Source organism: Ambystoma mexicanum, chromosome 12 (genome assembly GCF_040938575.1).
Source record: "Ambystoma mexicanum isolate Mex_15411 chromosome 12, UKY_AmexF1_1, whole genome shotgun sequence".
NCBI classification, from domain to species: Eukaryota; Metazoa; Chordata; class Amphibia; order Caudata; family Ambystomatidae; genus Ambystoma; species Ambystoma mexicanum.
The window spans coordinates 637,588,907-637,601,135 of record NC_090936.1 but is presented as its reverse complement, the minus strand read 5'-3'; the positions used below and the strand labels follow the sequence as shown (position 1 = coordinate 637,601,135).

Here is a 12,229-nt window from a genome sequence, read left to right as displayed (position 1 = left end):
CTCACTGTTTGTAGATTTAAACCTCACGCTATGTAAAGCTTCTAAAAAGAGAGCCATGGGTATGTTAGAGAGTCTTTGGAACAGTCTGTCTGTGCACAAGAATATCATTATAAGTTAGGTTTTAATACCGCCATGGATTTGAATATGCAATAATTGACACTACTGTATGGAGAAATCTGAGGCTTACCATGGGAAGAGTTTACCCACGCTAAAGTGGCAAACTATCAGTAAACATGCATTCAGAAATTCTGAAATAATGTATATATTGTTTGTAAATATGATACAACAAAATATATGTATCTCCTTGTTTGGAATTTGGAAATCCACATGAAATATGAGCAGCTCAAACTGTGTCTATCCCGTAAAGGAAAATGCAAAGAAGGGTCAGTAATAACCCTTCTGCGCATTATGCAGCAAAGAGGGTGAGATTATTAGGATCTGAGATGTCACCATGTTCACTCCTTTTGGGGGGACATCTTCTCAGTTTGAAAGGATGGACTAGCAGATCCTTTCACATAAAAGAAAAAAACCGTTTTAACATGGTTGGAGAATGTTTTACCACCATGTTTTGGCTGGAAGACCTAAGTAGGTCTGACCCTATCTCAGCAGCCAGGAGAGATGTCCACTGGCTCCCTGTCTGGGACAGAATCAAGTTCAAATCCCACACAATTGCCCTTCGCTGTCTAACAAACAATGCCCCACGCGACCAAACCCAGAGGATTACAAAATACACACCAGCAAGACAACTCAGATCCTCCCAAAGTCACATCCTACTCACCCCCAAGATTCAGACAAAAATGAGCTGGGGGCTCGAGCTTCCCGGTGGTGGTGACCAACCTCTGGAACAACCTGGCACTTCACCTACGATCTGAGACCTCCTACAAGCTTTTCAGAGAAAAGCTAAAAACACACCTGTCTGTAACTAGTGCCTTGATGCTTGAGGGCTTTGTGCACGGCTATAAATGCTATAATAAATAAATAATTAAATAATTAAATATGGAATTGCAACTTGTAATCATGTGCTATTTACCACAGGCTGTATTCTTGGAATACCACACGAGGTAAATACCCCATGAAGTGCCAATTAGACGTCCGTAGTCTATTTTTTGTGGCACTGCGAGTAAAGTGCATAGAAAGCTTTAACTGCACTTCCAACTCTTTTAGTACAGTGATGCCCACAAGCACCCCACTTTGCAATAATGTCCAACAACCTGCCAGTGGTCCATGTAGGGCTCTTATGTCCTTGATGAATACTTTTAAGATAAGGTGTGTCCCCTTCTGAAGATATGTTGTGTGCCATGGCCCAATCACCCTCTTGACCCATTCTCGCTGGTGTTTTTTTTCATCCTGTGTCATTGTAACTTTCTTTTAACACCTCCCTTCCTGATTTATTGTCTGGGCTAGTAGGTGGCACTAAAGCACTACCTATAAGCCAAAACGATTGCATTAGAGTATAGATAGGGGGAGATGGCAGACGAGGAGGGACACAAAGCTTGTAGGTGTTGTTTGGTTATTTGCCCACCCATTGACTGCCTCTGCTAAACTCTACGGTCCTTCCCACCCAGTTCCTGCACCCCCGGCCCAAAACACCCCCTCATGAGAACTCTTTGAGCTTGCTTTAATCAAGCCTAACATCAAAATGTACACTCGAAGCGCCTGCCAGTTTATTTCCAAAGCAGTCTTCTGAGAGATGTGATTAGAGCAGTTAACATGCTCTGGTGTAATAAAAACACTATGAGTGTCCTTCGCCGAGTCCTGTTAAAAGCAAGCATTGGCAAAGCCAACAGTTTTGAGTTGTATACAGGTATTGGGCATTTGCCAACCACTGCTATTAGATGCCTAGGAACTTGCACCATTTTGCAGCTGCTACCATTGATGGACAGTTAACACCACTATGGCAGTGCCTGGCAAATGCTGGTTAAAAGCCTATACAAAAGCCCAAACTGTTAGCAGTACCAATTCTTGTTTCACTTCCGTTTGTCCCAGTCAATGCCTGCACCTTAAAGCCAAATGTGTGCAGAGGGAAGTTGAGATGGTCTCACTAACCCACTGAATAAAAAAATCCCGGCAGATTCTGAGAGTGGCCAACATGTGGGCAAATAATATTCACAAACTATTCGTATAAATATCCATTTTGAATATCTTGAAAACCTGGCTGCATTTTACTATTAAGTGACTTCAAGTGGGGGGTGACAAACCCAGTCCTAATTCCAAACCACATCGCATTCAAAGCTTTGGAACTTAATTTCTAAGGGGGACATGTTGCGATAAAAGAGAGACCACTACTGGACTTTTGAATCTGCGACTTAGTGTTCAATCACAGCTAGATTGCGATACAAGTACCACAGAAGAAACAGAAGATTGATTCTGAGTACATTCTATTCATGCAGCACAGGAAGTGTGGTCCTGAATTAGAGAGCCTGTATTTGCCCTCAGCATTTTATTCTTCACAAAGAGAAATCATAATGTGTGGCCTATCTTCTCTGCAGCTCAGTCAGAGCACTGATGGAAAGGAAAGGTCAGACATAGCCGGCCATTCCTCTCTTTACTATGAGGGGGCAGTCAGCTGTGTGAACTCTTACCACAGCCGCCTGCTATTTGCAGTAGCCGTAGAATAGGAACACGCTACGCTATCATGCGCTACTACATCTTACCAATTAAATCAGCAATGGGGAAATCAAATGCTAGCCTTTTCTATTGTGTTGTGGTGTGTCGTGAAGCATCAATGGCAGAGTGGAATAAGTATCAAAGACAGAGTGGAGTAAGCACCAATAGCAGAGTGGAATAAGCATCATTAGTACCCGGCATTGCAATCCACAGGATTACACTGAATGGTGATTGGCTCATTTCCGAGCCATACTGGAGTGTAATCGTGCCTGTGTTTGTTCCCGGCGGGGGGCGTAGCCCCCCTTAGGCAATGAGGAGGCTGGAAATAGGGCAAACCCCACTCCGAGCCTCCCCAATCTGGAGGCTGCCTTTGTCCTCCACCGGTGATTCAGGTATGTTTTTTTCTTTCCTCCAACCCCCTCCCCTGCAAACTATCCCCTCCCTGCCCTCCCAACCCCACTTGCCTTCTTTTTTCTTCTTTTCTCGGGAGCAAATGCGTTGGGAACACCTCTGTTCCCAGCACATCCGCTCCCGATGGCTGCCATGGAAAGGGAAAACGGACTCAGTTTTCCCTTTCCCAGCAGGCATTTTATCTGACATTTTTTTTGTCTGTCCCAAAACGCAGCAGCCTTTGGGAATAGAAAAAAATGCTATTAGTACCCCGGTCTAACTGGCCGGGGCACTAATGGCAATAAGCCCCTAGACGGTGGGCCAATACCGCCGGTTGTAATGCCCCCAGGGCCTCGTTAAGGCCCTCGCTATGCTCAGGCCTGTAACTATGAGCTCCAGGGGCATTACCTTGGGAGGTATTGGCCCGCCATCTCGGTGCTTATTGCCACAATAGCAAAGTGGAGTAAGCATCAATGGCAGAGTGGTTGGAATAAGCATCAATGACAGATTGGAGTAAGCATCAATGGCAGAGTGGAATAAGCATCAATGACAGAGTGGAGTAAGCATCGATGGCAGAGCGGAGTAAGCATCAATGGCAGAGTGGAATAAGCATCAAAGACAGAGTGGAGTAAGCATTGATGGCAGAGCGGAGTAAGCATAAATGGCAGAGTGGAATAAGCATCATTGGCAGAGTGGAATAAGCATCAATGACAGATTGGAGTAAGCATCAATGGCAGAGTGGAATAAGCATCAATGGCAGAGTGGAAGAGCACTGTGGGATATTTTTCTTCTGCAAATCACTATGATGATGGACGCTGTGATAGGAGATAGGCAAATACCAATAGACCCAAATGTACATCTTTACAGGCATCATTGTACATGCATGCAAACATAGTTCTTAAGTGGGACTTTCTCTTATCTACCATGGCTTATATGTAAACCAATGCATTCATTTAATTGGACTTACCTGAAGAGAGACTCATGAGAATGTTGCTTCTGGTTTTTATCCTTGCTGCAAACAGCCTTCGTCAGAAATGTTTTTATAGATTAAAAAACAACTTATACTAGGGATCGCTTTCAACTAAACTGACTTATATGAATGTAACGGAACCTCTACACAAGAGAAATACATGTCCCATGTTAGAGGAGATATACAGGTCCCAGGCATCTATTCAAATTGGCCTTTTCCCAAAAACAGCTGGTCAATTAAAAAACCACAAAGGAAAGGGCACTTCCTCAGAGTGAGGGCCTTCTATCAGTGAGGCTTTATCTGACGGTGCAGCCAATTTGAGTCACTCATTGCTGGTGCATTGCAGTGGCAAGGGGAATTCACATTATTTTCTATTAATTCGTTAAAATTTGATTCGCTCAATCAACCCTTACCATATTTAGCTTTCAAAACAATTATTGAGCAGTGGTCATTAACGCGAGAGTTAGTGAATATTGTCTTCTGTTTGGTAAATTTAAGAACAACTAAAAAATAACATTCTAACTTTGATTAGCTACTCACTGATGGAGAGAAAGCAGTGCAAGCAACCAATTAACAGATATAAGATACACGATACATATTTGACAAGAATATTTGTCTGCAGTTATGTATATTATTTAAATGGTTGTTCCTAATGTCTGATCACTTCATGCAGGCACATTGTAACATGAGTCTGTCAATGGCATGTCATTTGTAGTGCACATTTCTTTGCACGCTTACCTTCCTCAATTGTTTCTTGCTGCTGTCGCGGATTGCGGCCATGAGATCATCATGGACAGATCTTTGCGGAGTAGACGGCCTGGAATGTTCTTCTGCTCTCCTATCAGAGATGGATCTGAGTGAATTTTTAATTTCCTCCAAAATATTATCTTGCCGTTTCTTGCTTTTCTTGCCTTTTCTTTTCTGTTGTCCATTTTGCAACTTCTTCTTGGCTCTCTCGTGTTGCTTGATGACTTCAGCTATGTTCCTGGTGGGGGCCTTTTTTTCTGGAAGCACTGCTAGTGGTGGCAGTGGCGGTGGTGGGGGCGGAGGTGGTGGCGGGGGTGGTGGTGGAGCTGAAGGCTGAGGGGTTGCGAGCAGAATTTTCCTTGGAATTTTTGGAGACGACCAGGGTGAACCTTTGGGAGAAGCATACGGTGAAGATCCAGGTGTTCCCTTCTGTAAGGCTTTGGCCCTCAGGTTAGCTGCTCCATCACCGCCTGATTCTCTTTGCTCTTGCATCCGTTTTTGTCGTTGCTTATCCATATTTCTTGTCAGAATACCTGTCATGGACATCCTTGGCCCTGGAAGCTCAAAGTGGTACCCGAGCTTTACCACTGTTGTATTGTCCCTTAGCAGTTTAGCAATTTCCATTTCAACCTGACTTCCCATGATGTGCCTCTGATTGTGGAATCGTAATTCTGTTAACACATTATTATATTGCAAAGCTCTCATGATGGCTAATATGCCCTTACCTGTGATGAAATTTGATTCAATATTTAGACTTGTGATGTTGCGGTTCACCTTTAGCATGTTAGCAACGGCAATGGCAGCATTATCATCGGCATGTGTGTTGGCCATGCTGAATGATTTTACAACAGTGTTCTCCTTTAGGGCTTGTGCAAACCGTGAAAGCATCTCTATGGTTATATTGTCAATGTTATTGAGGTTGACCTCAAAGGTCTCAGGGTCATTATTTTTGATATTTTCCAGAGCATCATCGATAACCGTTGGATTTCCCCCCGAGCGGTTACATACTGCTGTTTTGATGGTCGGATCATCATCCGTTTGTCGGTAGTCTTTTGCAGGAATCCGGTGATGACCATTCACCAAAATTTCATTTTCAGGTTGACCGTTGCACTTTGTAATTTCATTTTGTGGAGAACCGCTGCTAGCTGCCCCTGCTCCCCTACATGCATCCTGTTGCTTATTTTTCGGGGCCTCTTCTTCGACATCACTTTCCTCTTCCTCTTCTTCTTCTTCCTCGTCACTTTCTTCTTCCTCAGTACAGACTTCCTCAGAAGCGTCGCTGTGGCATTCAGTGAAATCCTCCTCCTCACTTCCCTCTTTACTGTCGTCGTCCTTTGTACTCTGAATAGCAAAGAAAGCCTTCGTTATACACAGTCAGACTTAACTCATCCAGAAGCAAAAAAACACAAGAAAACATTTTGCGTGGGCAGGATAGAGGTATGCCTGGTATGTATGTACACATTTAAACGAAGAGACCTCGTGGGCAGGGTAACTAAAGCTGGGCTTCAGTAGCAGATTGTGCAGAGGGGGCGGTGGGGTCAGGAGTGGCCAGGAACCGTTTGTTGGCTAAGCTTTCACTGATAGTATTGTGTCGTATCCTGCACTTTGAGGCAAATGATTAACTTTATTTTGGCTTCAAGCGTTCTCTCTTTCCTTGTTCAGTTTCGAGGTCTGACCCTTTTACTGAAGACAGCCTTCATCATGGTCACGTTTGTGTCATGTCAATAATTCGTAAAAGATCATTCAGGGTGTCTGGTGCACTACAGTTCATCATTATTATTATCTTTCGTATTGGATTCTTGTTCGTGGCATTATTAACATTATTATTGTTGTTATTAAAATAATAGTCTTGTTACAGTGTATCAAGCCTGAAAATAATGAGGGCAATGCATTTCATAAGAGAGAAAGTGGCAATAGGAATTCCTCATATTTACTCAAAGACTTTAATTTTAATCAAGACATGTGACTGACGTGTGACTGGCAGTACCCCAGCTATGAAATCCCTTCAAAACAAGTCCACCTTTACTCCTACTATGAATGAAAAACCCTCTAGGAACATGTTACAATCTATAGAATCTCTGAAGCTAAATCCAACACCAAAGTGATCTCTATCTTCAGGGACCAAGAGACCCCCTCCCCACGCCAGAACCTCACCAAAGATAAGAGCTGGTGCTACGGAATCCAAGCTTAACAAATTTAGCACCCTCCAAACCAAAATCCAAATGACCCATCAAACAATGACAAACACGCCCGCCATTAACACACCACAAGCCTCATCCACTATCGCCTCTTTCTCCTTCAAGGCGATCGAAGAATAAGACATGATCAATTAAACCTTCCAATTGTACAGGGGACATATGCCCTGCCGCAGTCATTAAGGACTGTGCCAGCACACTCGCTCTGTTTTTCACAGCCTTCGTCAACGCCTCGTTCGCCACCGGGAAGGTTCCCTCCCACCTTAAGGAAGCCTGGGTCCGCCCTCTTCAAAAAAAAAACATACTCGACCCTACATCACCGACCAACTATAGGCCCATAACAACCATCCCCTTTTTGCTAAAAAATACTGAACAAAGCAGCCTACCTACAGGTACAACAATTGATCGAGGAGAACAAACCCCTTGGTTTGCGTAAATCAGGATTCCACCCAGGGAACGGCACAGAAACTGCCCTACTTGACCTTAAAAATCAGATGGATAACACAAGAGATTCAGGTAAACCGGCCCTACTCCTACTCCTTGATCTCCCTGAAGCATGTGATCTTGTCGATCACAATGTCCTCTGCCACCACTTGACATCAACTGCCAGATTCTCACCTAATGCCACCGCATGGATCACCTCTTTTTTACTAGGTAGGTCCATGCAAGTTTTCTCTGACTGAGCCTTTGCCTCACCCACTATCATACTATGTGGCATGTCACAAGGGTCATGCATCTCACCCACCCTCTACAACATCTTTACACGCCCCCTCTTCCACATTCTTGACTCTTTAGGCATCTCTTACACCAACTACGCGGATGATACACAGATCCTCCTCACACTTACAGGCAACTACGACACAGACTCTAAAACCCTTAACAACATCTACACCACTATCCAGGCCTGGATGGTGGCAAACGGACTATGCCTAAACTCAGACAAGACCAAACTCCTCATAATAGGACCTACTGAAACTCTAAAAAACTGGACTCTGAATTCAGCCACTTCTCTGTTGGCTCTATCAGAATCCCAATCTCTGAATCAGTAAAAACACTAGATGTTTACCTTGATTCCAATCTACCTATGACTAGGCAGGTCAATGCTATCGCCTCTGCCGCTGCCTACCATGCCAAGCTCCAGAACGCAGCCAGACCTTACCTCTCTAAGAACAACTGCATTACCATGGCAAGAGCCATAACGTGATCAAGGCTAGATTACTGTAATGACCTCTTCTTAGGTACTTCAACCAAGAAGATGGAAAAAATGCAAGTCATCCAGAATGGCGCACTTTGTGCACCTATGGGCATTCCCAAAAGGGAACATATCATGGCTGCTAGTAAACAGGTCCACTGACTTCCCATCAGAGAGCGAATACTATTCAAAGTCCTTGCACTTACACACAAATGTATCCACCAAAAGGCCCCAGCCTACCTCTCACAAAGGATGCAGCTGACCGCCTCCACAAGACCAACAAGAACACCCTACACAAACCAGGTCATAGTGCCCAAAATCAAAAGAGCCAGAGCAGGAGGTGCCAGCTTTCCCTACCTTGCAGCCTTTCGATGGAATGCCCTACCACCACCCCTACGTGCAGAACAGTCACACATGGCATTCCAAAAAGCAGTGAAAACTTTCTCTTCATCTAATCACTTCCCCCCCACATCCTGTCATACTGCTAGCTAGGCCACAGCATACTTAGTCTGCTTATCCAGAATGTATAAACGCATACTAATAACTTGCTGTACAGGAAGTATAAATGTATAACCTGCTAACCATCTCACATGTAACTAAGGTCCTTCACAAGTAACAGTGCCTCGATTACCATGGGCTGTTTGCGCACTATAAAAATGTAAAAATAAATAAATATAATCCTGAAGATTCAGATAATGCGAAATGATAGCAAGTAGGACACACGTGTTTTGTTCCCTTGACATAATGATGTAAACCCCATGTTGGATGGTGGACTGCAGAGAGACGATGCCCTGGCCTTGAGACCCACACCTCACTGACCCTGAGGGACAGACTTACATAGACCATAAGGATAGGGTACCCAGAAGTAGAACACTAGGTTCGGCAAGCAGGGTACCCTCTGTAATGTTAAGGTTACCAGCATTATTCCCTTGCTTTTTCTCCCCATCTGTTTTATTTGTTCCTTTTCCTCACTAAATGCCATTGTCTTTTCTCCATGCCTTCAGCTTCTCACCTTGCCTACTGCTCTTGCCTTCTCTCTGCTTTGCCTCTTATCAGATATTCTCACTGCTCTCCTTTCATGCCCTGTCCTCATCTATTTACTGTCATTGCACAGCCTTCACCTCCTGTCCCTCATCTTCTTGCAATTGCCTCCTCTGCCAGCCCCCACTCTCTGTCTCCCCCTTCCCTCAGTTGTTATACTTTCATGTCTCCCTCTCCTGCTTTCGCCACTCATTTATTGCCAATCTCCTCCTCGCCCTTCCCTCCCCTCTTCTCATTTCCCCAACTTCTATCACTGTTTTCACAATCTCTACAATGCCTTACCTCACTGTCTGCCGTTACGTATTCACACTGGCACTGCCTCCTCTCATTTACCTCCCTGCCTCCCTTCCTTCACTTCCGCTGACTGTTTCCAACCTCTTTATTTCCTGAACTACTCCCTCTTCACTGCAGCCGCAGCAGCACACCACGGAGGAGGGGAGGAGCCCTAGCCTCCTGAGCCGAGGAGCATCTTCAGCTACACACGGTTCGGCCGTGCTTCGGATCACCCTGCCTCACCGAATTCCCTCACGGGCGAGGGCTGCCATCATATCACAGTCAGGTATGCCCATCGTGCATATTTATTGATTTCCAGCTGCACGACGAGTTCTGAAGCGCAACGCTTCGTGAGAATCGCCTGACTTCGGCAGATTCCTCCGCCTGGCCCAGCAATGGCGGGCGCATCGCGGCACCAGAGCGAGGCTCTGGCCGCACGAATCAGCTGTTGACCTCCCCATTCATAATTATCCCCTTCCGCCGGCAGACGGGAACGCCGGCCTCTCAACAAAGGCCCGCACTAAGGCCCCTGTTTGCCCCCTGTTCGCCTCCGGAGCCTTGGAGCCAGTGTCTACTCGGACCTTTAATCCATTGTGAGTAGAGGGGATACCCTCAGTCTACACTATTGTGCTTTCTGGTATGTCTTCTGCTACTCCGCAATCATAAACATTTGAACTCGGTTATTTTCACCTTCGATAACTGTTTGCTGCATACGCTTATGCCTCCAATTCCACCGCCTCTATGCGTTACTGCTGCCACCTCTTAATAGTACAGTCATTGTCAGCCCCTAGTGCTTTATGCCTCATGACTGCTATTGGCTGTGCCCTTTGGTCGCTTACGGACCACTGTAATTGTGTTGTGCCTTATGGTCGCTAACGGACCACTGTAATTGTGTTGTGCCTTATGGTCGCTAACGGACCACTGTAATTGTGTTGTGCCTTATGGTCGCTAACGGACCACTGTAATTGTGTTGTGCCTTATGGTCGCTAACGGACCACTGTAATTGTGCTGTGCCTTATGGTCGCTAACGGACCACTGCAATTGTGTTGTGCCTTTGGTCACTAACAGACTACTGTAATTGTGTAAGTGTCATATGGTCGCCCTCGCGATCTTTCCCAGACCACGCGCTCTTAGACTCTACTAGGTCAACATGCCCCCCACCAACAGTCTAACTACTGCAAACTCTCCTCTGTACTCTTTCAGTACCCTACTTACCAGACTGCTGCCCACCCTTCTCCTCCTTATACTGCACTCTGGCTGGACTGCACTATACCATACCACCACCCCTATCTGCCACTCTTACTTGCATCACACCTCAACTATGCCATCCCACGCTCACCACACCAACCCTTACCTTAACAACCCAGCCCTCTGGATCCAGCACTTCGCCACCAGACCTTTACCTAACCTACCCTGCTCTATCTCCTTGAGAAATGCTAGACTTGGCTCGCGTCTTACCCACGCTTCCCATCATTTAGCTCATCGCATCAAACTGCCTCACCCTTTGTCACCACCCACACTTACACCTAATCTACCACCATCTTCCAACTCCACTAACTCAAACAATATCAAAGGCGCGCTAATCAACGCCAGATCACTCCCGGCTCACGCCCTAGAAGTAGCTGACTTGATCCTCAACCTTGACCTCGACCTTATAGCAATCACTGAAACCTGGCTCCACCCAGCTTCAGGTCCTCTTCTCTCCCTCGCTATCCCTCCAGGCTACAACATTATCAGACATGACCGTAATTCCATCCAATCTAAAGGAGGTGGCATCGCCATCATCCACATAAACGCTCTGAACTTCCACCTCTCAGCCACACATCACTCCTCCACTCTGGAAGCACTGACAGCCAAACTAGCTGTCACACCTAACCATTCTATCACCTTCCATCTACTCTACCGGCCACCCGGCCCACTATCCACCTTCGCGGAGGACCTCTCTAACATCTTCACACACAACACCAAAGCTAACTCCCAGGTCATGATACTGGGGGATTTCAACTTAGGTCTCCACGACCCCAAGGACACTGCTGCTTCGTCTATTGACAACATCCTCACTAATGCTGGATTCACTCAGTTCCTAAACCAACCCACCCACAACAAGGGCAGAACCCTTGACTGGCTAGCCGCCCTCAACTGTCCCATCAACATCACCTCTAACCAACAGTGCGCCTGGACAGACCACAACTTAATTACATTCAATATTGAGTCCAAACCTATCAGCCTCCCTCACAGCATTGCCCCGGCTATGGCCACCCGTAACAAACGCAACATTACCTGCGATAGACTCCTCCCCCTCCTCCTTCCAGCTCTCAATGACCGGGATCCCTCATGCTCTGACCCTACGGCCCTGGTCGACACATTCAACCGGGCCATGCTTATAGCCTTAGACACCATTGCACCCTCGAAACTGAGAAAATCTAAACCTCGAGCCCACCTAAACTCTTGGTTTACACCCCATCTCAGAGCTCTACGCAAAGAAAAACGAATTGCAGAATCCCACTGGAGAAGCAATCGCTCTCTAGCTAACAAATCATGCGTACTCCTGGCCACCCTTAACTACAAGGAAGCTATATTCCAGGCAAAAAAAGACACATACAACAGACGCATCGAACAAGCCAAATCTAACACCAAAGAATTGTTTAAAATCCTAAAAGAACTTGAAACTCCTGTTACTCCACCTGACACCTGTACCAAAGATAGCACCTGGTGCTCCAAAATCCAAGAAGCTCTCCTAGGTAAGATTGCCACTCTCCAAATTAAAATCAACAACAAACAATCTAGCCTTCAATCTAACCCTCTACCGATCCC

General features: G+C 45.8%; 1 protein-coding gene across 1 annotated transcript in view; it reads right to left on the bottom strand.

The window, feature by feature from the left end:
• The window catches only part of LMOD2 (leiomodin 2), a 78,665-nt gene that overhangs the window by 54,217 nt on the left and 12,219 nt on the right, over positions 1-12,229 (bottom strand). The window contains exon 2 of the mRNA XM_069629110.1: positions 4,706-6,055. Coding sequence (XP_069485211.1) covers positions 4,706-6,055 — 1,350 coding nt within the window. The remainder of the gene's footprint in view (positions 1-4,705; positions 6,056-12,229) is intronic.